A 23,326-nucleotide genomic window follows, 5' to 3' on the forward strand; every position below is an offset into this window, starting at 1 on the left:
TTTTTTGTTTGTATGAAAGCATTCAATGTGAATTAGTAACACATATATTATGAGATCAAGATCAAGTAACTCAAACCTCAACTTGGATAACCATAAATGGAAACTACTTCCCTTCTCTCTCTTTCTAGACATATATTTATCCTAAGATTAGCCCTTAACAAACTTTTGAACATGTCTATCACCACCACTTGAGAAATTCCCATTTTCAGGCTTCATTATTGCAACGACACCAAAATAATCAAAACTTAGGAAAAACAAAACAAAACCAAACCAAACCAAAATCACCTCCATTTGCAACCTTCTTCACCGTATGTCAAACCAATATCATTAACCCCTCAAAATGAAATTCATGTATACCTTAAAATGGATGATAAAGACAAATTAATCATGATCCATGTTTCATCACTATTTGTTGTAATTTAGGGTCACCAACGCAACCCGATCAACATTATATTTGTTCGAAATTTATACATGTTATATATGTTGTAACGCAAACAAATGCCTGAGTCTGATTCAAGTTCTGGCCGCGCATTCATATGGCTTGTAACATTTTTTTTGTTCCTTTCTTTATTACTAGGAGGTGTGTGTCTTGTGGCATACATGATCATTCCCGAATCTGAAACAGCATCATGGTTACCTATAGTTGGTGTCTCATTGGTTTGTCTACCATGGGCTTTTTGGTTTTTCACATGTTTATATAGAATTTTTTCAAGGTGTTTTGGATTTAGAGTTAGAATGGGAATGTCTAACGGCGGAGGGGGCGGTGGAGGAGGAAATTGGGGTGCTACAAATCCACCTAAGAATGCAGATGTTGAAGTTGCAACTTCATCAAGAGGTGGTGGTGAGTTGAATAGGGCATCATCTGTGGCCTCACATGAAAGTGAAATGGCATTGGCAAAATCTATGGGCTCATGACATGACATGATTAATTTGTACGTGAATTTGACTTGATGTTATCATCTTTTGGGATGACATGTGTGATTGATACATATTTTATCATTCTCAAAATATAAGTAAAAAATTAGTCAAAAAAAATTGATATATCTGATCAAAATTTTAGATCAGATATGTCTATTTTTTTTACTTTGATTTTGTTTATATTTTAGGATGGAGTAATATTGATCATCTTAGTCGGTGATGGCCTTGCTTCAAAATGCTTGAACTATTCTCTATAATCCTCACCTTCTGCATTTGCACCACATGAATATATAGGCCTTGTTGAGGGATACACGCTTGTTCTATGTATATTTATGGACATAATAGGCTTTGTTAGTTAGTTCTATGAAACTTGTCTTCTTTATGAATTTTAGTAGACATTTCATATGGGTTTGTTTAAAGAAATGAGAATTTGATTATTCAAGTCTCATTAATTGGCTTTAGATTTTGTAGTTTTTTTTTCTTCTTCCTCTCTTTTGAAGTATTCAATTATTTATTAACATATTTTTAGTACAAGTTTGATTTATTTTTTTCTTGTTAGGTAGGATGTATTTCTTCACTCAATGAGATTTAATTTTTGCTCTAATGTGATAACTTGAGTTTTGTAAAAAAAGAAAAATTGTTATTTGCAAAATCAAAATCAGCTGTGTTATTTGAACAATAATTCTGACATCGTATATCAATACTGCATATTATTAGGTGCATATGTCAGATTGGAAGTGAAAGAAAAAATATTTGACGAGAGAGAAAAAATAATGTAAAAATTAAATACTATATAAAAATATAGCATTGATGTCAAAATTTATATCAAATAATAATTTCTTTTACAAATTAAGTTATTTAATATAATAAAAACCGATTCATATATGTCATAGTTAACAACAATTGCCTTGGGATGTTAACAACAATATTTAGTATAATAATATTGATGATGTCTTTATGCAAGGATTCATTTGAATTACATAAGACATTTTTTAAATTTGAATAAAAATGTTCAAAATCCTCTAATAAATGCACAAAGACTATTGCCTCAACTCTTAGATGTACATGTGTTATACATCCTCTAACACAAATGCTCATTGTAAAAGTATAAATACGTACTTTTTTTAGGTTAATCCAAGGTATCCCCTTCCCAAGAGGCAAGAAGTAGTTAGTCCCTTAAGACACTAACATCTATTAAAAGAGTCAACATTTATTTAATCTATGTTTTCATGTACCCTAAAATTCATTTTGTTATTGATTGTTTATTTTTCTATGATTAACTGTATTCCCCACTGCCTCTTAACTATTAAAAAGAGAATTTGAACTTTTTTAAAGCACTTCGTTATTTTCTTTATTTTATTTTTCATTTTGTTTTCAATTTTAGTGTAAACAAACATTAAACGGATAGTGCGACTCATTCTTTTACAAAGAAAAAATTATATATAATTTGTTCTGTCTTTTTTATTATATTACACTTTATATTGTTCCTTTAATTATTAATGATGATATGTTATGCATTGCATTGAAAAAAACAATGAAGTTAAGTCTTAGTTAGTTTGAATAATATTAAGTTGAATCTCTAATTAAAATGAAAAATAATTAAATTTGCTTAGGTTTTTCTTAACAAATAAAAATCGGTTAGGATGATTGTAATTTGTAAAGATTTAAAAAACAAAAGAAAATCGAACAAACCGGAAGGAAAACTGATTGTATAGCTCTTTACCACTCCGAAACTTGAATGCAAAATTCAAATTTAGCCAACAAAGCGGGAAGTTAACAACTGAGAAGTCTCAAGCAGCAGTAATAACAAAAATTTAAACAAAAAAAATGATATATATAGTAATTAATACTCGGAATAATAATAAGTGCAGTATATAAGACGATCCACACCACCTTATGTATTGATCTGATTGGAAAATCCCATTTCTGTTTTGAATTCAAAATCAATGGCGAACAAGAGCGTCAAGAAACCTCTTAGCCTCAACGATAGTCACTATCGCTTCCTTCAAGATTTATCTGCTCCTCCAAAACCCTCTTCCAAACCCATCGCTAATGGTACTGTTACTATTTTCTTCTTTTCTAACTTTCATCACTTCATTTTTCAATCACACTCTACTCTTTCTTTTTTCTCCCCAGATGAATACGAAACACCGATTCAACCCCGACGAAGCGTCGTTCCGCAAGATAACGATGATACTATTCCTCAGTTTTCTGCTATTACCGACTTCGATTCTCCAATCGGTATTACTTGTATTCTATTCTCTCATTATCGCATTTCATTTTTCATTTCATTTATGAGTTAAATATGTTATTCGATTCTTAGGTCAAATTTCTCCGGAGAATAATCAACCTGTTAATGTAGAAGAAACTCTTATTCGCAACGAGGTTCCTCAGTTTTTCGATAATCGTGCTCGTAGTAAGTGTTTTCATCTCTGCTTCACTTCAACTGATTTCATCATCATCATCGTTATTGTTGTTGTTGTAATTAGTATTATTGTTATTTCTGAGTTACTTTGGTTATTCGATTACTAGGCCAAATTTCTCCGGAGAATCGCCAACCAGATAATGTAGAAGAGGCTCCTTGTCGCAATGAAGTTCAACAGTTTTTTGATGATTGTTCACTTCGTAAGTATTTTCTTGTCTCCTTCTCTTCAATTAATTTCTTGATCATTGCATTATTATTGCTATATATATAATCATTGCATTTCATTTCTGAGTTACATACGTTTATCCCTTGTTAGGTCAAAATTTTCGAGGAAATCGTCAACCAGTTAAGGTAGAAGAAGCTTTTCTTCCCAACGAGGTTCCACAATTTTTGGATAATCATTCTCTTGGTAAGTGTTTTCTTTTCTGCTTCACTTCAATTGATTTAATGATTATTGCATTATTTATTATATATATTTTCATTTCAGAGTTTCATACCTTATTTGATTTATTAGGTCAAAACTATCTGGAGAATCATCAACCAGTTAAGGATGAAGAAGCTTCTCCAAACCGGCATTGGTAAATCCCCAACTAAAATTGGCAAACTAAAAGCTGCAAATATCTTACTTCTCATTTCATTCCCTTACCTGCATTGTTTTCCCCAAACCCATGTCATCAATGATGGTTCTATAACACTGAATGGCCCAAAATCTACATATAAGTTGCAGGCTAAAATTGCGAAAATGTTGTATCCACATCAACGGGAAGGATTGAATTGGCTCTGGTCATTGCATTGTCGGGGTAAAAGGTGGAATTTTGGGAGATGAGATGGGTTTGGGGAAAACAATGCAGGTAAGGGAATGAAATGAGAAGTAAGATATTTGCAGCTTTTAGTTTGCCAATTTTAGTTGGGGATTTACCAATGCCGGTTTTTTCTTGCAGATTTGTGGATTTCTAGCTGGACTTTTTCATTCCCGTTTAATTACAAGGGCATTGGTTGTGGCCCCAAAAACACTATTGCCGCATTGGATCAAAGAGTTGGCCGTTGTTGGTCTATCTGAGATGACAAAAGAGTGCGGCTTCCTGACTTTATTCATAACACTAGTTTATTTAAAATGCTAAATTAAAGCTTTTCTTCTTTATGAACAACAATTGCCAATTTATGCTATTCTGCAGATATTTTGGAACTTGCGCAAAAGCCAGAGAATATGAACTTCAGTACATACTTCAGGTATGCAATCTTTCTTGTTTTTCCCGTTTGATTAAATGTGTCAAGGAATTAAGTTCATGCTCATGCCTTTTAGCAGGCAGGATAAATAAATATCTTGCATTTTGTATGTGGACTTCAAAACGAGCTTGAGATTTTGAAGGGAACCTATTTTGTGCAGCGTCACATTTAAATGATTGTTTTTTATTTGTTTGTTTCTATCAATCTTAAACTACATTTTCTCATGTATCCTTTTAGGACAAAGGTGTTCTTCTCACCACATATGATATTGTCCGCAACAATACCAAGTCCTTAAAGGGGTCCCGATATTTTGATGACGAGGAAAGTGAAGACGGCCCTACATGGGACTACATGATACTTGATGAGGTAAGAATGGATATATCCTATGTAAAACCTATAAGATCAAATGTTGGTTTGTCAACATACAGTTCACCTTTTGCTCAGTAGTTTTTAACCTTTATTTATTTCTCTACAATTTCTATGCTTTATTCGTGAGCAATTAATGTAGTTACCTTGGTAAGGGGGTCATTGATTGTTTGGTTTGAGCAGAGAATTGCATGTAAACTTATTTATTATTTATAATAGAAACTGCAAAAGTATGTAGAAGTAATAGCTGTCTCATTGATAATGTATCCAAACATACAAACTGCGAACTTTGAATGGGCTGGTCACTCTGAAATTCTTTAAGTAGAAACCCACCTTACAGTTTTGTTTCTGCATATTTGACACGTGAGCACAGTTGCGGGACAACTCAAGATTATTTGATCGTGTTGGTCATATAAATATTCTTAAATTTGAATTGTATGACATTGAATAGAATGCTCATGTTAAATATACTCTAAACGGTGGTAATTTTAATTATTTGGTTCATAATGTTCTTAACTTTAGGGACACCTTATAAAGAACCCAAGCACTCAGAGAGCTAAAAGTTTGCTCGAGATACCCAGTGCTCATCGCATTATCATTAGTGGCACACCATTGCAAAATAATCTCAAGGTATTTTGATGAAAATGTTTTTGTTTTATAATCGCTGGTATGTATATTTTAGAATGGTGTATGTGCTTTTTTTGAATTTGATTATGCAATCTTGTTTAATTGCTTTCAATCTTATAACTTCTTTACAGGAATTGTGGGCATTGTTCAATTTCTGCTGCCCCGAGTTGCTTGGTGACAAAAAATGGTAATAATCATTTTCTTGCAATATTAATTTGGCTACGGTTTTCATGTCTTGGAAACTATAATTTTTCAGGTTCAAAGATAAATATGAAACACCTATACTCCGTGGAAATGATAAAAATGCGTCTGACAGAGAGAAGCGCATTGGTTCATCTATAGCAAAGGTAGTCATTTATGTTTCAAAATCTAATTATTAGTTGGACTATACTTATAAGAACAATTTTTAGTTTATAACCTATGAACCCTAGGCAATAAACATTAATAGAAAAACTTTGAAATGTTTGAGTTAAATTAGAGATAAAATTGGTAATGAACATTAAAAAAGATAGTTCATATTTATATACAAAAATCTGTCATCTGAACCTCAGTAGACTTCACGTTTAGGCTTTGAAAAGATTATAACATGAAGTTGACAAAATGGAGGCTATGTTGACATGGTAGAGATGGCAGCTTTGTGATATTTTTGATGGATTGTCAGTCCTCTATAATGAAAACTACTGCACGTTTAGCTTATACATGAACCGCATTATTCATCAACTCATCAAGTGTATGGAATTGGATACATCAAAACTTGGTGTCTTAAGATAGTAGATGTCTTGAGGCTCAACAAGATATACTTTTCACTTGAGTACTACCTTTGTTCCCTATTATAAGCTCCTTTTGTCATTTAATTTTCGCATATATTAAGAAAATTAGGTAGTGTATTTAATGTGTTGATTTTGAGTATCACTCCTCCTTTCTCAATAGGAGCTAAGGGATCATATTCAGCCTTAGTTTTTGAGACGTTTAAAAAGTGAGGTTTTCAATCAAGATACGAAAAAAACAACTGCAAAACTTTCTCAGAAAAGATAAATCATTGTGTGGCTTCGATTGACCAATATTCAGGTTAGGTATACAATTCTTTGTTGTTTTTCCTTTTATTTTTTAGATAACACTTGTTTTGTTGACTTTTTATTTCTATTTGGTGTAGCGGCATCTTTATGAAGCATTTTTGAAGAGTGAAATTGTTCTCTCAGCATTTGATGGTTCACCACTGGCTGCCCTTACGGTAATTTTGAATGTTATTTTCACTATTCTCTTTCTTTTTAGGCTGTGTTTCTTAGGCTGTGTTTCTTGTACTTCATATATTCATATGTAATCTTGTTTGGTTACGGTTCACTTTTCCATATTTTTTGGAAATATTTATATGGGTCAGATTTTGAAGAAAATATGTGATCATCCACTTCTGTTGACAAAGAGGGCAGCTGAGGATGTGTTGGAAGGGATGGACTCAATGCTAAAGCCAGAGGAGGTTAATGTTGCAAAATATCTTTAATCATGTCATTATTGGTAAGTGCTGCTGTCATGTGGATGCAGTATATGTTTTGTAGTTTACTTGTTTGTATAACATTATAGTCAAGTGTTATCTACTGTAGGATAATTTGATCCCTGAAGGGCATAAGGTGCTTATCTTTTCTCAGACTCGCAAGATGCTTAATCTTATTCAGGTCAGTTCAGTAGTAACTTCTTTTATTTATTTGCAATTATTTTGTCTGTAAACTGTCGACCACTCAATTCTCCACTGTTTCTTGTATGTTGGTGATTTTTGTAATTAAATGTGCATAGGTAGTGATTCCATAATCTTTTAGCAAGTTTAGGTCATTTGCAAGAGGATGCTGGAAGTTTCCCTTGTGATTCCTTGCACTATTTTATTGTTGTGTGTTTTCTGTTTGGGAGTTGACTCAAAGGTTTCTGTTAATTGATCATAGGAATGCATAACATCCAAAGGCTATGATTTTTTACGAATCGATGGCACAACAAAATCCTGTGACAGAATAAAAACTGTTGATGTAAGTATTTTGCAAATTCAATAACCTTTTTAAATCCTACATGTGTTATTTTTTCATGACTAATTGTTCATTTGATTTCAGGATTTCCAAGATGGTATTGGAGCTCCAATATTTCTGTTGACATCTCAGGTTGGTGGTTTAGGACTGACACTTACAAAAGCAGATCGTGTGATTGTAGTTGATCCTGCTTGGAACCCAAGGTACATCTTGAAGTTTTGCTTTCCCTTCGCATTTCAACTAGATCTAGTTTTATTTGAAGTATGGCAAAACAGTATTATTGGTAAAAGTATTTCTACAGTACTGATATACATAGTGTTGAATGTAAAGAGCCTCTACTTTCTGTTTTCAACAGTACTGATAATCAAAGTGTTGACCGAGCATATCGCATTGGTCAAAAGAAAGATGTAATTGTGTATAGACTGATGACATGCGGAACTGTTGAGGAAAAGATCTATAGGAAGCAGGTAATTTATCTGTTTCAAATGTTTTGTAGAGTATCAATTAATGAATGAAATGGACATAAAGAGAAGTATCTAGCATAGTTATGATTGAACTGCATGGGCAAAAACATTGTGGTTTGGACATCAATTGACACTCGAATTTTATAATGTTTAGGTATATAAAGGAGGATTATTCAAAACAGTTTCTGAACATAAAGAACAAACTCGGTACTTTTGCCAGCAGGTACAAGTTTGTTGAGAAGTACTATATGTTTTTCAGATATACATTTGTCGTATCTACAGTTGAAGTTGTGATTTTTTATACTAATCTGTAACTTTCATTCATCGCTTGCAGGATCTTAGGGAGCTTTTCAGCCTCCCAAAAGAAGGATTTGATGTGTCTGTTACCCAACGGCAATTGGATGAGGAACACGATTGTCAACATACAGTGTAATGAGTCCATAACTTGAAATATCTCTTTTGCTAATGGTGATATGCATCAATTGTTGCTTGCTTTACATTATTTTGGTCATTTTTCTCATTTGATACAACTTTCACACGTTGCACTTCCTATCTCTATTGAAATTTTACAAATATGATGAAGTAACTCAATTTGTGCTGGATCTGTTAATTCCTTTCTTTAAAGGCTGTTTGTATATTGGGTAGGGATGGCTCTTTCCAAACACATATAGAATTCCTGAAAAGTCAGGGCATAGCTGGAATTAGCCACCACAGTTTGCTGTTTTCCAAGACAGAGCCAGTTCAAGATGGTCCTGAGGATGAAGTAATAAGGTAAATGCTTCATGAACATGGGTAATACCATTCCTAATTTGCTGACATTTTCGTATAGCATTTGATTTCACTAATGGAAAACTGATCTATTGCATTTAAATTATGATAGGCTCCTCCGTACATATTATTTTTTGGAAAATGCTTACTAAGAAAATCATGCCGAAGTTCAAAATGTTAATATGACCGGAACTAAAACTGACTATTGAAAATAAGAGACATATTTAAAGAAAACAAGCAATTGTTTTATCAAAAAGTCTGAATTAATACAATGGTTGCAGGACTCATGTACTAAACATATTGGAACTTCATCATCATTATCATCTTCACATGAGCGAATTGTTGACGGGTAATGATGCTATTATTTAGATTAGTGTTTCTGCAGCCACACTCCTTTACTGAATGAGTTTTCTCATTTTAATGATTTTGTGGTTTCCTAAGCTCATTTGTCCCCAACATCATAATGATGCTATTATTTATTGTATATTATTTTCTAAAGCTAAAGGATGTTTTTGGTTTTGATTTGTCTTGTTTTTCAATTTTGTTTTACATCAGGGCTGAGTTTGCCTTTAATCCGAAGGATGTTAATATACGCAAAAAAGATTCTTCTCCCAGCAGTGCTGGTAAATTGACCGAGTTAGAAATCAAGGATAGAATTGTTCGGCTCTCCCAAATGCTAACAAAAACGGTATGCTTTTTCTTAAATTGATTGGTGAATAGGTAAAAGACAAGCAGTGGTACCCAAAAAATACTTCATTCCTTGTAGGCTTATTCGGTAATTAAAATGCAACTAACTGGATTTTGTTTCTTCGTTTAAACTTATGCAGGAGATGATTTCTAAATTACCTGACAAAGGGGAGAAACTACGGAGACATATTGCAGAGCTGAATCGAGAACTCACTAAACTGAAGATGGAACAAACAAACGTAATTGATTTAGATGATTTTACCAGTGAATTTGAAAGGGTGTTGAATGTATAGCTTATTTATTTACTATAGGAAACAAGTTTAATAGAACTTTTTCCTCATATAAGGTAGAAAATGGTTTTTTCAACCTACTGGTTGAAGATTGTTTATTGAACTATCGCATTCTGCTTCTGAAAATGCTATATCCTAGTTACTTTTATCAACATACGCAATGCTGAAAGAGAAAAAGAAAGCTGAATTGAAGATTTTAGCTGAGAATGTGTGCAAAATATTTACTTAATTGAAATAAGTTGGACTGTACTATAGTAAAAAAGAGTAAAATCAATTAAATGGTTCATAGGTCTTCGAATTCCTCTTGTGCTGAAAAAAATTAAATAAAAAAAAATACAAGTGTGATCATCATCATAATACATAAAAATTAATGAATAATATCAGAGAGATTGATATGAAAAATTGAAGCTCACTGTAAGTTTTTCCTATAGCCGCAAACAGGCGATCCCGCCCTACACTCACGGTAGGCATGGTGGCTTTCTTCTTTGAAACTGTGTTTCGCTTAGATTTCTCGCGTCCCAAACTCTTTGTCGTGTTTTGACCAAAGCTATGTAGCGGCCCCTTGCATTTTAGGTTTTTTATTAAATGGGCCGTTGGTTAGTTTCTTTCTCAGGCCCATTATATTGCTTATACTATCAGCCCAATAAAAAATGGGCTGGACTAACTTATAGTTTGTTAGGAAGACCCGGATTAGCCCAAATAATAAATACGTGTTCTAAGCATTCATGTGTTTATAAACCCTAAATTAAACCAAGCTTGACATTTGTGAGACCGTAAAACCCTAAATTTCAAAAACACATTTCACCGGAGCAGAGTGTGATGGGGAGCGACAGTGAAGGAGAGAAATCGGTGCAAAAAGAGAGAGAGAAGAAGAAGATGCTTGCGTTGTCTCCCATTGCTAAACCTCTTGCTGGGAAGAAGCTTTCTAAGAAAACACTCAAGCTTGTTCGTAGAGGTATTATCTATGTCAAGTGTGATTTTTTATCCTCGTATTTACTTGTTAGTTACTTACGTTGTTGTTTTTGCTACTATTAGTTTCTTACGATGTAGTTTTTGCTGCTTTTAGTTTCTTACTTCTTGCTTTTGCTTCTACTGCTACTGTGTTCTGAGAATTTGGTTAATTTGAAAAATCGAAACTTGTATATGAAATATGAACCGTCGTTTTTGTTGTGGAGTCGAGTGTGATAATTTTTTAATATAAGTTTTTTTTAGTCTTTTGTTACATTTTAGTTGTCTTTCTTAAACTAAAGAGTGACATTTGCTTTTTGTTTTGAATGAATGTTTGTTAGATTTTTGTTACCCCAAGAAATTGAACCTGTGTTTTTTTCTATTTACTCTTAGTTTGTTGGTTCTGTAAAAGTATTTTGTTCTATAAGCATGGAGCTTTTTTCTACTTTGGCTCACATAAACCTGCATCTTCTTTGTGTATTAATTTGGTGTCTTTTTTCAGCGGCTGAAAACAAGTGCATAAAGAGAGGAGTAAAGGAGGTGGTTAAGAGTATAAGGCGAGGTCAAAAAGGGTAAGTATCAAGTGAAAGTTAGATCCTCTCAACAAAAGGCATAAGAATTACTGAATGTCTTCAAAAGTTTTGTTTTTGTTCTCCTCAACAAAATGCACATACTCAGGGATTTTATTTTTCATTTTGCAAAAGCAATGCGGATGCTTATTTTTCTTCCCTTTTTGCCATGTAGTGTTTGTGTTATAGCTGGTAACATATCGCCAATCGATGTCATCGCTCATGTTCCTGTTTTGTGTGAAGAGGCTGAGATTCCGTATGTATACGTACTATCTAAAGAAGTAAGTAACTAAATTTGCCTTAAATCTTGATGTTTTGATAATTTTAGTTCATATTATATGACCACATGATTCTAATTTCCTTTGAGGATGACACAAATTTGTTGCTTCAGCATGTTATAAATTCAATTTAAACATGAAGTGAATGGAAAGAAATTTTCTGAAATTATTACTTTTGAGAAAGTTCCGCTACTCCGTTATTTTGTTTCATAGGTGTTTAGAGACTCCAATTATTCTAGCTCTTCAAAGTTCATATGCTAAATTATCAATATCTTTTTTCAGGACCTTGCAACCGCAACCGCGGGAGTAACTAAGAGGCCCACTTGTTGTGTTCTAGTGATGACAAAGCCTTCAAAGGGTGAACTAGAACAAGGAGTACAAGAGAAACTAAAATCAGAGTTTGATCAAGTTGCATCCGAAATCACTGAACTTACAACTTCACTGTTTTGAAACCAACACAAATGTTGTACTTTAGGTTACAATGGTTCAACATATGGGCAGTGTACTGCAATCATTTGATCTATGGGTTTAGCTATTTTTCTATTTTCTTATTATAAAGGTTGTTTGATCAATCCCCTGGTATCAAACGAGGGAAACTGAAAATTCTCACCTATCTTGATTAGTTAGATTTTGCAAGAAAAATTGTGTACACTAATTATACTATAATATGTAAATTATACATAATAAATTTATCTTATAAAATAATATTGTTGTACTATATATCATATTATGTGTTAAATTATATTTAGTAAACATTTCATACTAAATAAAATTAATTTTTTATACACAATATATATTGTTATAATACTTTTTTATTGATAAAGGAGAGTATGGGTATGAATATTTTATTTGTAAGAGTAAAAGAAAAAAATATTAAATTGAATAATTTCATCTATACTTCGATAATAATATTTTGATACTATAACAAATATATTTTGACTAGTGACTGTTGGTCAAAACATGCAATGTACCAGTTTAAAATAACGAATTAATTTTTTTCTAAAACTTATTTTTATTCTTTTTAGAAAAATAAAATCTGAATGTCACCTATATTCATTTTATTTTAGAAAAATAACGTGATTTTATTATTATTATTATTATTATTATTATTATTATTATAAATTTTCTACTTAAATGATTTTGGTCCCCCTTTAACTCGTATCTGATTACTTAGTTCCGGTCAAATTTTAACTTAAATTATTTCGCTGTGTGAATTTCTTGACACTCGGATAGTTGTAATTGGGGCAAGTGTAAATTAATAAATTGAATTAAAAAAAATCTAAATCTCCTTTATTCTCATCTTAAGTGGTAACCCACTCTCTCCCTCTCCAATACTCCATCGATCTCCTCCACTCTAACTTCCATTTTTCATCATTTTTCTTCTCCCAACCACTCAATATTTTTATTTTACAAAGTTGTTACATACTATTATAATAAATTCGTGGTAGAATATAATTAATTTAAGAGTAACCCTCATATAGATAAAATTGAAATGAAGTAATTAATATCACATTATAATTATAAAGAAACATATATTTTAATTTCACTCTAAGATACTTTTTCTTTGATAATGTGACACTTAATATGAAAGATGACATAATCATCTACGGTCATAAATTGAATTATCAATTGTCAACCGAAGAAATCCTGAGAATAAAAAATTATGTGTGAATATTTCATCACGTGGATGGATTATTAGTGGTCACAAGTATAAAGAAGCTTGTATGCTGAGTAAAGAGTAAAGGTGCAAGTTATTATTATTATTATTATTATTATTATTATTATTATAAATTTTCTACTTAAATGATTTTGGTCCCCCTTTAACTCGTATCTGATTACTTAGTTCCGGTCAAATTTTAACTTAAATTATTTCGCTGTGTGAATTTCTTGACACTCGGATAGTTGTAATTGGGGCAAGTGTAAATTAATAAATTGAATTAAAAAAAATCTAAATCTCCTTTATTCTCATCTTAAGTGGTAACCCACTCTCTCCCTCTCCAATACTCCATCGATCTCCTCCACTCTAACTTCCATTTTTCATCATTTTTCTTCTCCCAACCACTCAATATTTTTATTTTACAAAGTTGTTACATACTATTATAATAAATTCGTGGTAGAATATAATTAATTTAAGAGTAACCCTCATATAGATAAAATTGAAATGAAGTAATTAATATCACATTATAATTATAAAGAAACATATATTTTAATTTCACTCTAAGATACTTTTTCTTTGATAATGTGACACTTAATATGAAAGATGACATAATCATCTACGGTCATAAATTGAATTATCAATTGTCAACCGAAGAAATCCTGAGAATAAAAAATTATGTGTGAATATTTCATCACGTGGATGGATTATTAGTGGTCACAAGTATAAAGAAGCTTGTATGCTGAGTAAAGAGTAAAGGTGCAAGCCCGGTGAAACTTATTACTAATTTATTACATCTTTGGGTGAATGCAATATATACTACCACAATACCCTAAGGTGGTCCACTACTACTTTTTGTTAAGAAGAATGGTAATTGATTACTTAAACCTTTTAGCTATACTGATGAGGCTTCTCACATAAATGGTGATGACAAGAAATTAAAAAGACAAATTATTTTTTAGATGTCAAACCCTTGAACAAGAACAAACTAACAGCACCAATGGCCAAAGTCAGAACAAGGGGGACGGCAAGAGATTCAACTTCGCGCATTCTGCTTGCCTGGTCTGTTTTTCCCAGCCGTGACCTTTCTCCAAAGTATTCTTGCATAAGATTGCTTAGAGTGTCTAGTTGATGCATGATTTGACGTTGTCCTCGGGCAACAAGTAATACCTATTGGGGGAGAAAGAAGGAACAGTGTGTCATGAATATGATCATAGTAATTCCCTACATGTCATTTTTCCCCGTGGTTGATCACATACTCTCGGTGGACCTAATGGTCTGTTTATGGATCACATTCTTTAGCGTTTCTCATTTGGTGCTACAAATATAATGTTTACCTCACATGTATATAGGAATATACAGTATGCATACATGCACTTTAATGCAGTACCACACTTACTGTCAGGTGAATTTGAAATGAGAGGATAAATCACATACCTCTTCCATTAGGGGAGACTCTCTAACCAGTTGAGAGGATGAAGTAGAATTAGGTAGCAATGATCCAGTCAACGAACCATTGCCTAATCCAGTAACAAAGAGAGAAGTGGGGCCAGAGCCATTGCAGGTCTCAGCCTGTAAAGCCAGGTTTTGTTGGCTGGCTGAAACTCTTTTAGGATCAAACTTTGAATTCAGCTCTTCAATACGGGAGGTGAACTCGTCCATTCTTTCATTTAGTGTGGAAATTTGATCAGACAGTTGAGTGATAACTCCCTGGAAGCATAGAAGCAAATATCAGATGCAAATATCAGCAGATGGATCACTCAGATGAGTATAAAAATAAACAGAAAATAAAACCTTTTAGTCAGAAAGGCATACATCTATCAACTTTAGCACCATCTCTAAGCCGAAATAATGCATAAATATAATTTCCATGAAAGTCTAATATAAACTTGCTCCCATTCTCTAAGTTTATTGCCAATATGCAGTGCAATTGCATCTTGCTATTCTTTCAACATTTCTATCTACAACAGACTCAGCAAGTAGCTTTTCTAAGTTCCATAAAATAACAATAAGAACAGCAGGTAATAACACATCAATGAATGAAGTGGCCAAAATGACTTCTTGTAGCAGATATATCTTACTTGGTTGGCAATCGGAGCAGGTGATTCTAGAGCTCTCCCGTCGAATCCTCTGTTATTTATAGCAAGTTTAGTCAACTTAGGTAGAATCTTGTCCCTTTGATTTGAATATGACTGTGAAATACCTCTGCAGAAGACCACATGAGAAAAACATCACATGGCTGTTTCTTCAACATATTTTCATTTCAATCAGATTCAGCAATTTTAAACCCAAACATGAAAAGCAAGTCTAAGACACGTCAACATTCTTTATAAGGAGAGTTAAATATGTGAATAATATTAGTAAATACCGATTAAGATACTTCATTCTCCTATCTGCTGAAGCTCTGGAAAGTGCTTCTTTGGGGCTTGAAACTGAATCATCATCTATGCTCAGTTTTGTCTTCAGATCATCCGGCAGTGCCTGAATTTTGACTAGATCAGTGGTTCCGTGTACGAATATGCAAAGCACAAACAGAAGGTAGCATGAGTAATTCATACCATCACATCATTTACAAGCTTTTCTAGCTGAATTTGTTCAATGTAAGTGCGAGGTACATAGGAACCATCCAAATCCAGTTTCTCTGCTACAAATTTAACATAATTCCTATCTTTCCCTTGCACCTTCAAAACAACATGAACAGGTATCTAGTCACTTACAAGTTACAACAATAAAATCAGATACACATATGGAATATGCAGCATTTGGCCTGAGTTCCATAGGCCAACCAAACCCAGCCTAGATTTTTAAGTGTTTGGGTTTAAAATAAGTTCATGGTTTTGAAAAGGCTTAATGTTAAGCCAATTTAAAGATAGGGATATACCTGAGCTTGAGTTTTCAAATTCAGGGCCAGTGTACTGTATACATCATATGACCCTTTTTATACATTATGTTCCACAAATAGATTTATACATTCCTTCTAATGGGCTGAGTTGTGACCAAATTGGACTTTATTACACCGGCAGACAGGCAGGATATAGGCCAAGTTAGCGTCATAGTGTTGATATAAATTATATAATCTTTAAGCCTAACCCACAAGCCCTGGCCAATTTTATATACTATCAAACAAGGAGCAATAACAGCAACACACAACAAAAAAGAAAAGACAATATGTGTACGTAAAAAAATATATTTATAATTAAAAAACAAGAACTAAGCCCACAGTAAACAGTGTGCTTAATTTAATTTTAATAGAACAACAGAACATAACTGTTACTAATCTCAGCTGGTATTAGAAAATTTATTGTACCAAACAAATTAAATCAACAGATAAAGAACAGACATCTTTGGGTACAATTGACGGTCAACTAACAATAGCAGTATAGATTAAATCTACTTTTCGAGCATAGAAATAATGTGTTGTTATACCTGGACATATAGGCGATTAAGTTGTTCTAGCCAATCAGTTTTTATCGACACTTTATCATCGTGAAATACATGGCTGCTTCTTTTCAGGATTGCTGCAATTGTATACCCCAATGCCATCAGCCCTCCAAGCAGACGCACACTGACCTCAAAAGTAATTCTAGGTGATATAATGAACGGACTATCCGTAACCCATTCCTGAAAACAAGAAATCAATATATGAATTTTCCAGTAATTTTGCTGTAAGTGCAAACTTTTCCCCAAATCTCAGACATGTGAAGGTAAGGGTATCAAAAGATACAATCTGCAAATCCCTGAGTTTGTAAGCTGCAATTTCAATAGTATCCTCCATTGTGAAATATACACCAACTCAGATAAAATATACACCTTGCTAAAGTGTTAAATTTTTAATCACCTAACCTCAAACATAAGATTGTACTTTCCATCCCGGTTTCTCATCCTCAAATATGATTGACATGCTTCAGGGTCTTCTCCAGGGGGTAGAAGATATATATCGTATGTTTCCTCTTCGGTTTCAGTATGCTCTGCAGAAATAACTGCCTTGATTTGATCCACTGTCACAGTTTTTGCTGACTGAAACAGTAGAAACAATCAAAGTAATGTATCATGAAGAAAATACTTAAAAATATAAAGAACTACTGTATGATAATATAGCATAGGGTCACCTTCAATATGTAGGTGGGATTCTGGAATCCAGTGAATGGATTAAACTTGTTAATAATTTTTATATGTGCTGTTTGGAGATCTGGCTCTATAAAAGCTTTATACATGGGATATACCTACAAAAGGAAACAAAATAATAGGTAAGGATTATAGCAGATAACTCTTAGCCTTAAAAATTTATGTTTCCAAAACATCTAAAGGAAACCGTTTCAGAGATTTCCGCTTCTAAGAATTATGGGGTCAGTGAGAAACCGTTTCAGAGATTTGATGAATTATTTCTTCTGGCTCTTGACCAGCTCGTTGAATGTCCCGCAAAACACGCTTGACAAGGTCAAAATGAACTCCACCAGTGACAGAAACACGAAGATCAAGCAAAGGTCGTAATTTTTCACTTAAGGCATAGATGCCTTCAATGATTACAATACGGGAGCTAGGGACTTCAAGAGTCCTGTAAGAAAAATAGTAAAGAAAATCAACAACTAATATGCAATATTATCTTGGTTAGGAATATATTTCATATGATGCTATTTATTAAAGCTAATAAGTCCAAATGTAGACGGGCTATCTTCCACCTCTTCTAGCCACACAAAAGTCATTCATGTGCATGTACGTGTTTTGTGTGTCTCTCTACATCTCTAAGACTGCGAGTGTTGAAAGGTGAATGCAGAACAATAATTTTTTATCATAAAAGAATGGCATGCAAAAGCATTACTATAGAGAGATATCTCAACTAGTTGACACCTCAAACTCTAACAATCCTTTGCAGCATACTAAACATTTATTAGTTATCGTCACTGATAACTTCACTTGAACAGAAAAATTACTTTTAGGAAAAAAACCGTTTTAAGCATTTTGCACATAATATGTATCTTTAAACGTGATTAATAAATTCATCGGTTATATGTTTCTAACCAAATCACTTTTCAGTTTGGATATCCAAAAGTAAAATCATAATAGATTATTGAATAATGTTTTATACGTAGCCGAACACAATCCTAAAATTTTAACATAATCAGAAATTTCAAGGAATTTCCACTTCCACGCCTAAAGCATTTTGAATACATTAACTTGATAATGGATGGCATGGTGAAATTCTATTAGCTTATGTATTCTACATTTCAGGTTTTCCTAACTCTTGAGAGTAATCCTAGATGGCGCAGGCATATTCTTAAAAAGTGAAGTTGAGAGGTACACAACCTGTATCCGATGCGAGAACTAGACTTGAAATCATATATTGGAACCTGAACAGGCTTCCCTGATTTAAGACCATGTATATTTTTTAGCAAGGTATCATAATCCGTCAATCGAGGGTCTGTTTCAAATAATGATGACATTAGAACTCTGTTTTGCATAACATCCCTTCCTATTTTTTGACTATTGTTGACTAAGATGCCCTAAATAAATAACAAGAAAGATAGATGTATGGTGTCCTTATATATTAGGAGTTAATTCATATACACAGCCCTTGTAAAGATTTTATTAAGTGTCAATCAATCATCACCTTCGGATCATTAAAAACATTTGACTTTAATCATAAGTGTTACTAAAATCACACATATGATTGTTTGTGATTTTGTGACAGTGTAAAACAATAGTGTATACAAATTAAAAATTATATTATATATATAATGTAAAAGTAAAGAGATGTATGTATAGAAAACATACCATCAAAGTTTCCGTCTATGATTCGACTAGAATCATTATAATTGTCCATGGTTATGACAGCTATGCTTGGCATAAAACTGAGGACTTTATCAGTGAAAACAGTTTTCCCAGCTCCAGAGGGACCTGCAACTCCTACTAATATGATTCCATCGTTTTTTTGAGCCAACAACTGGCATGCACGAATAACTATGAAAAATCCTTTCTCAAACGACAAAGGATCTTGGATTGGAACAATCTCATAGCGATCAGAATCCTTTCTTTTAACTAGTTGAACCTGATCTCGTAATAGACCTTGACGCGGCTGTGGCGATTCAGCACCAGAAGCAGTATCTTGTGCCATTAGGGAAACCAAAGATACTCACACCATAAACTGCAGAAAAGGAAAAGGGTAAATCCAACTGCAGAAGATAGGGAAAAAAACTGAACAAAATTATGACTTATAAACAAATAAACTCCAAATTGAATCAGACATTTTGAAATTCCAAAATATATACTATAAACTTGAAAGTAAGTATATAATTAAATTTATACCTTCACAGCTCACAAGTTTACTGGATGTGGCAACCATAAATTAACAATAATTACGTTCAAATTGGTATGAGCAATTATAAGACATACGAAATTTTCTCATCAGTAACCTTTTTATAGTCAATCAAGATCTAGGTTCAAATGCATGTAAACAAACTTAACAGTAATTTAAATAGATATTACAATATATCATGCTATAGAATAGTATAAGTTCAAACAAATAAGTCAATACATGATGTGAGTGGTTCAATCTAAATACATGGAAGTTGAATTTGCTTCTAAAGGAACTAAATTTAATCTTGATTTGATAAATCAAAAGCAGCGGTGTCGACTATAATAAACATGCATGTGTACAGAAAATTAACTGAGATAATAAAAACTTTGCTTGGTCCAAACTTCAAACTCTTGAAAATTACGAATTAAAAGATGGCCATTCGTGAGTTAGCAAAAAGAATAAAACGGAAAAGGCACAATGGAATTTGATGAAAAAAAGCGTTGAGAAAGATTATTATAAAATTGGAATAAGTTATAGTGTATTGTTATCATAATATAATATTATTATGAAAAGCAATCAAAATTACGGTGAGAAGTGGAACCTGATGAATAAAAAGGGAATGGAGGATGGTTCTGACGGCTGAGCAGAGTTGAGATCAATTTGCAGTAGCAGCAATTGGACTTCAATTCTCGGATTTTTTATTTTTCACAGAATAAAAAAAAGAATAACGTATGTGGAACCACGCCAGTAAATAGGATAGTTCCAAAGCGTGCCACGGACACGAGTCTGGTCCAGATTGATTCCATTTTTGACTTCAAATGGAATATTGGAATCGATTCCAGCGTTTACTTTTCAGTTTTGACTGCTCATCCTTCACAAATTTTGGACTGTATACAATTTTTTACATTATTATTAATATATACGACAATTATACAAATAGAAGATAGTTTCATTTGGCATTAATATTGTATTTTTTTTTTTACTAAAAACATATCTTCATTCATTTAAATTAGGTGGAATACATGATACAAATTTAATCTCATTAAAATCAAAAAAATAAATATACTAACAATGAGATGCATACAAATATAACAAGGGTGTGAATAATTATATCATTATATGTGTAACATTAACGACGCTAAAGGCATTTATTGAAATTTATAATTAATTAAAGTTACTGTTACTTTTAACTAAATTAACACTACAAGAAAATGAAATAAATAAAAAAGTTTGTCACATTCAATCGACGAAATCATAAAAATACAAAATAAAAATAAAATTTATGTGAAAATAATTTATTTAAATAAAATAAAACAAAAATATACTTAAATAAGTGATTTTAGACTTAAAAAATAATCTCAAACTATCTCTTAAATGGAGGAAGAAGAAGAGATGACATTTTTAGACTTTTTGATTCAACTTATACCTGGTTGACTTTGCAATATTGATATTTATTGACAGCATGAAGTTTGTATGTAGTCAATTAAAGTCTTTAAGATTGCATCTTGTTACTACAATTATCGAGGTATACTTATATGTAAAACTCATTTGTCTAATAGAGGAAAACTTAAAATAGTTCTAACAAAATTAAGAAAAATAGTTAAATAACTTTGGTATCATTTATTGTTGAAATTAAACGTAAATTCTTTGGAGTAGGCCGATATGAGCTTTGGAAGGATAGGAACTCGCTGATTTTTGCTGGGCACATGATTCTTGGAAAGCTTATGATTCACCACTTCTTATAAATCTTAAGAAATAAAAAAAAAAGATAGGTTATGTGTGTGTGTATATATTAATCGTAATACAAGAGTGAGTTGTCTTTTTTTTACAAAAATATATAATAAATATTATTATATCATTCTATATATATATATATATATATATATATATATATATATATATATATATCACTATTGAGTCACGATTAACATATATAGTAATTTATGATTCATAAAACTAAATAGTATTAAGTCCTATATTAACTATTAAGAGTCACCTTTTGCTAGTTTTATATTAAATTTTAGTTGATATTATTATAATTTTCTCATTCCTATATTAACTATTAAAAGTCACCTTTTGCAAGTTTTATATTAAATTTTAGTTGATATTATTATAATTTTCTGATTTAAACCTTACTTTAGAAGATAACGCAAGAGGTTCTAGTTTGTCGTGTTTGATTTGGTAAGTTTATAGTCAAAATTTATATAAAATTACATACTTTGGTATAAAATTTTCAATTGAATATATTTTATTTTATTAATATAATTTAGTTTTTTCATTATTATTTATTTATTAAATTTGGAGAAAAAATAAAAAAGAGTTGCTAATATAATAGAATGAAGCTGTTCATTTATGTGTAAAATAAGAAAATAATATAACATGTTATTTGTTTTGACACATTTACTCAATTAAGTTAATTTAAATATATCTATTATATGTATTTTGTTTAATTTTATTAATATAATTTTACTACTTTTAATTATTATTTTTTTAATTAACATTTGTTAATTTATTTAAATAAATAAATAAATAGAAGGCTATACATAACCTTATACTATATAAAAAAATAAAAATAATCGCACAACGGAAGTGCAACCTCATTTAAAAAAATATAAAAGCAAAATATAACATCAAATATTATAGTTTTATATCAAAAGTATCTTATATAGAAAGGTAAAACATAACGAAGTTTACACTTTTTATATTATTGAACATGGCAGTAATTTAAATATGTTATTAAAAAATTACTAACATAATTGTGCATCAATATCAAGTGTTCCTAACATAATAATTTTTTTAAGAGTTGTACACAACTCAAATAATATTTAAGATTTATAATAAAAGAAGTGAAGTAAGAAAGTAAAATACAACTTAGACTTAGTTTATGAGCTTGAAAGGAAGGAAAAAGGAGGACTTATAGGAGAATAGAAGGGGAAAAAATAGAGTAAATTTGCATCTGATTAATATATTCTTATAATTTTCTTATATTTTTAAAGAATTTTTTAATAATATTATAATAACATGAAAAACTATTGAAGAATTTACCAAAATCATTATTTAATATTTTTTTTTTAAGTCCTTCTAAATTAAAGATATTTTCTATTAAGAAAAAAAAAAACTTCTTTTGATAGTACAGCTTTGAAAAATACTACTTTTTCAAAGCCGTTTCTTAATTCTTTTGATTGCCTGTTTCCTTTTTTGTCAATCCTATGAATAAGGAGGGAGGATGTATTTGAGGATGACAAATTTTAACGTAAAAACGGTAAATTTAACGTAATTACCTGTGTGTTTTGAAAATTTTATGCCTATTATATTTTTTATCTGAATGTCTTATACCTTTATCCTTTTAAATATTATTTCGTCAAAAATCAAATATATAGGAAAAAAATACGGATTCATTGACTTTTGAGAGCGAAATGCACCATGCCCGTTAACCAATTTCGGCTCGTTAGATATATCAAATCATTGATACGAAGCAACGTGGCAACTTTAATTATTTAAAAATAAAACAAAACATTAACAAAACCATTCATCCCGTAAAAAAAAAAAAAAAAAGAAACAGATTAAAGTTGTCTCCTCGCCGCCACTGTTTGCCGGCGTCATATCCACACCGTCAACTGTCGTCGTAGCCACTGTTGACCGTCATTGTCGCTATACCCCGTGAACAATCGTTGTCCACAAGAAACAAAATCATCTAATTCAATTATGCCCATCACAGCAACAATTGGTGCTTTTTCTCTTTCATGAGTTCAAGCATCAAGATCAGTTTGAAAAGAGGAATTCTTACTGAAAAGGAGGGAA

At 31.7% G+C, this 23,326-nt stretch overlaps 2 protein-coding genes, 1 long non-coding RNA gene and 1 pseudogene across 5 annotated transcripts; 2 read left to right on the top strand and 2 right to left on the bottom strand.

Moving 5' to 3' along the window:
- Positions 1-2,864: 2,864 nt before the first annotated feature.
- LOC101505594 (protein CHROMATIN REMODELING 24-like) lies at positions 2,865-9,929 on the top strand (annotated as a pseudogene).
- Positions 9,930-9,945: 16 nt separating this feature from the next.
- LOC140918684 (uncharacterized) lies at positions 9,946-10,356 on the bottom strand. The gene is made up of 2 exons (XR_012161278.1): positions 10,195-10,356; positions 9,946-10,090 (listed from the first exon to the last, which is right to left on the bottom strand). It is a non-coding gene; the product is annotated as an uncharacterized lncRNA (long non-coding RNA).
- A 155-nt stretch (positions 10,357-10,511) lies between these two features.
- Positions 10,512-12,296, top strand: LOC101500694 (H/ACA ribonucleoprotein complex subunit 2-like protein). The gene is made up of 4 exons (XM_004508575.4): positions 10,512-10,736; positions 11,232-11,301; positions 11,474-11,579; positions 11,859-12,296. The coding sequence occupies exons 1-4, from the start codon at positions 10,601-10,603 to the stop codon at positions 12,024-12,026; spliced, it is 480 nt and encodes a 159-aa protein (XP_004508632.1). The 5' UTR covers positions 10,512-10,600; the 3' UTR covers positions 12,027-12,296.
- Positions 12,297-13,893: 1,597 nt separating this feature from the next.
- On the bottom strand, positions 13,894-20,303 carry LOC101501006 (inorganic pyrophosphatase TTM1). Of its 3 annotated transcripts, none has more exons than XM_004508577.4 (12): positions 20,127-20,296; positions 19,003-19,372; positions 18,535-18,649; positions 17,590-17,785; positions 17,340-17,453; positions 17,074-17,247; positions 16,657-16,851; positions 15,789-15,911; positions 15,599-15,711; positions 15,312-15,435; positions 14,668-14,940; positions 13,894-14,400 (listed from the first exon to the last, which is right to left on the bottom strand). In XM_004508577.4, exons 2-12 carry the CDS (start codon positions 19,340-19,342, stop codon positions 14,182-14,184), a joined length of 1,986 nt encoding a protein of 661 aa, XP_004508634.1. In that variant the 5' UTR covers positions 19,343-19,372; positions 20,127-20,296; the 3' UTR covers positions 13,894-14,181. The 3 variants fall into 3 exon arrangements, 2 of the variants coding, with proteins under 2 accessions (XP_004508634.1, XP_012573575.1); XM_012718121.3 differs by lacking the exon at positions 20,127-20,296 and adding an exon at positions 19,534-19,867; XR_003474258.2 differs by lacking the exon at positions 13,894-14,400 and adding an exon at positions 15,046-15,191 and having other exon boundaries at positions 14,800-14,940; positions 20,127-20,303.
- Between the last annotated feature and the right edge of the window lie 3,023 nt (positions 20,304-23,326).

The sequence above is a fragment of the Cicer arietinum genome, chromosome 7, assembly GCF_000331145.2.
Source record: "Cicer arietinum cultivar CDC Frontier isolate Library 1 chromosome 7, Cicar.CDCFrontier_v2.0, whole genome shotgun sequence".
NCBI lineage: Eukaryota > Viridiplantae > Streptophyta > Magnoliopsida > Fabales > Fabaceae > Cicer > Cicer arietinum.

Coding starts and splice junctions, on each gene's coding strand:
- LOC101501006 (XM_004508577.4), bottom strand. CDS start 19,342: ATGGCACAAGATACTGCTTCTGGTGCTGAATCGCCACAGCCGCGTCAA. Junction 18,650..19,002: donor CATAGACGGAAACTTTGATG/GTATGTTTTCTA, acceptor TATTTGAAACAG/ACCCTCGATTGACGGATTAT. Junction 14,941..15,311: donor CTGCTCCGATTGCCAACCAA/GTAAGATATATC, acceptor CTATGCTTCCAG/GGAGTTATCACTCAACTGTC.
- LOC101500694 (XM_004508575.4), top strand. CDS start 10,601: ATGGGGAGCGACAGTGAAGGAGAGAAATCGGTGCAAAAAGAGAGAGAG. Junction 11,302..11,473: donor ATAAGGCGAGGTCAAAAAGG/GTAAGTATCAAG, acceptor TTTGCCATGTAG/TGTTTGTGTTATAGCTGGTA. Junction 11,580..11,858: donor TATACGTACTATCTAAAGAA/GTAAGTAACTAA, acceptor ATCTTTTTTCAG/GACCTTGCAACCGCAACCGC.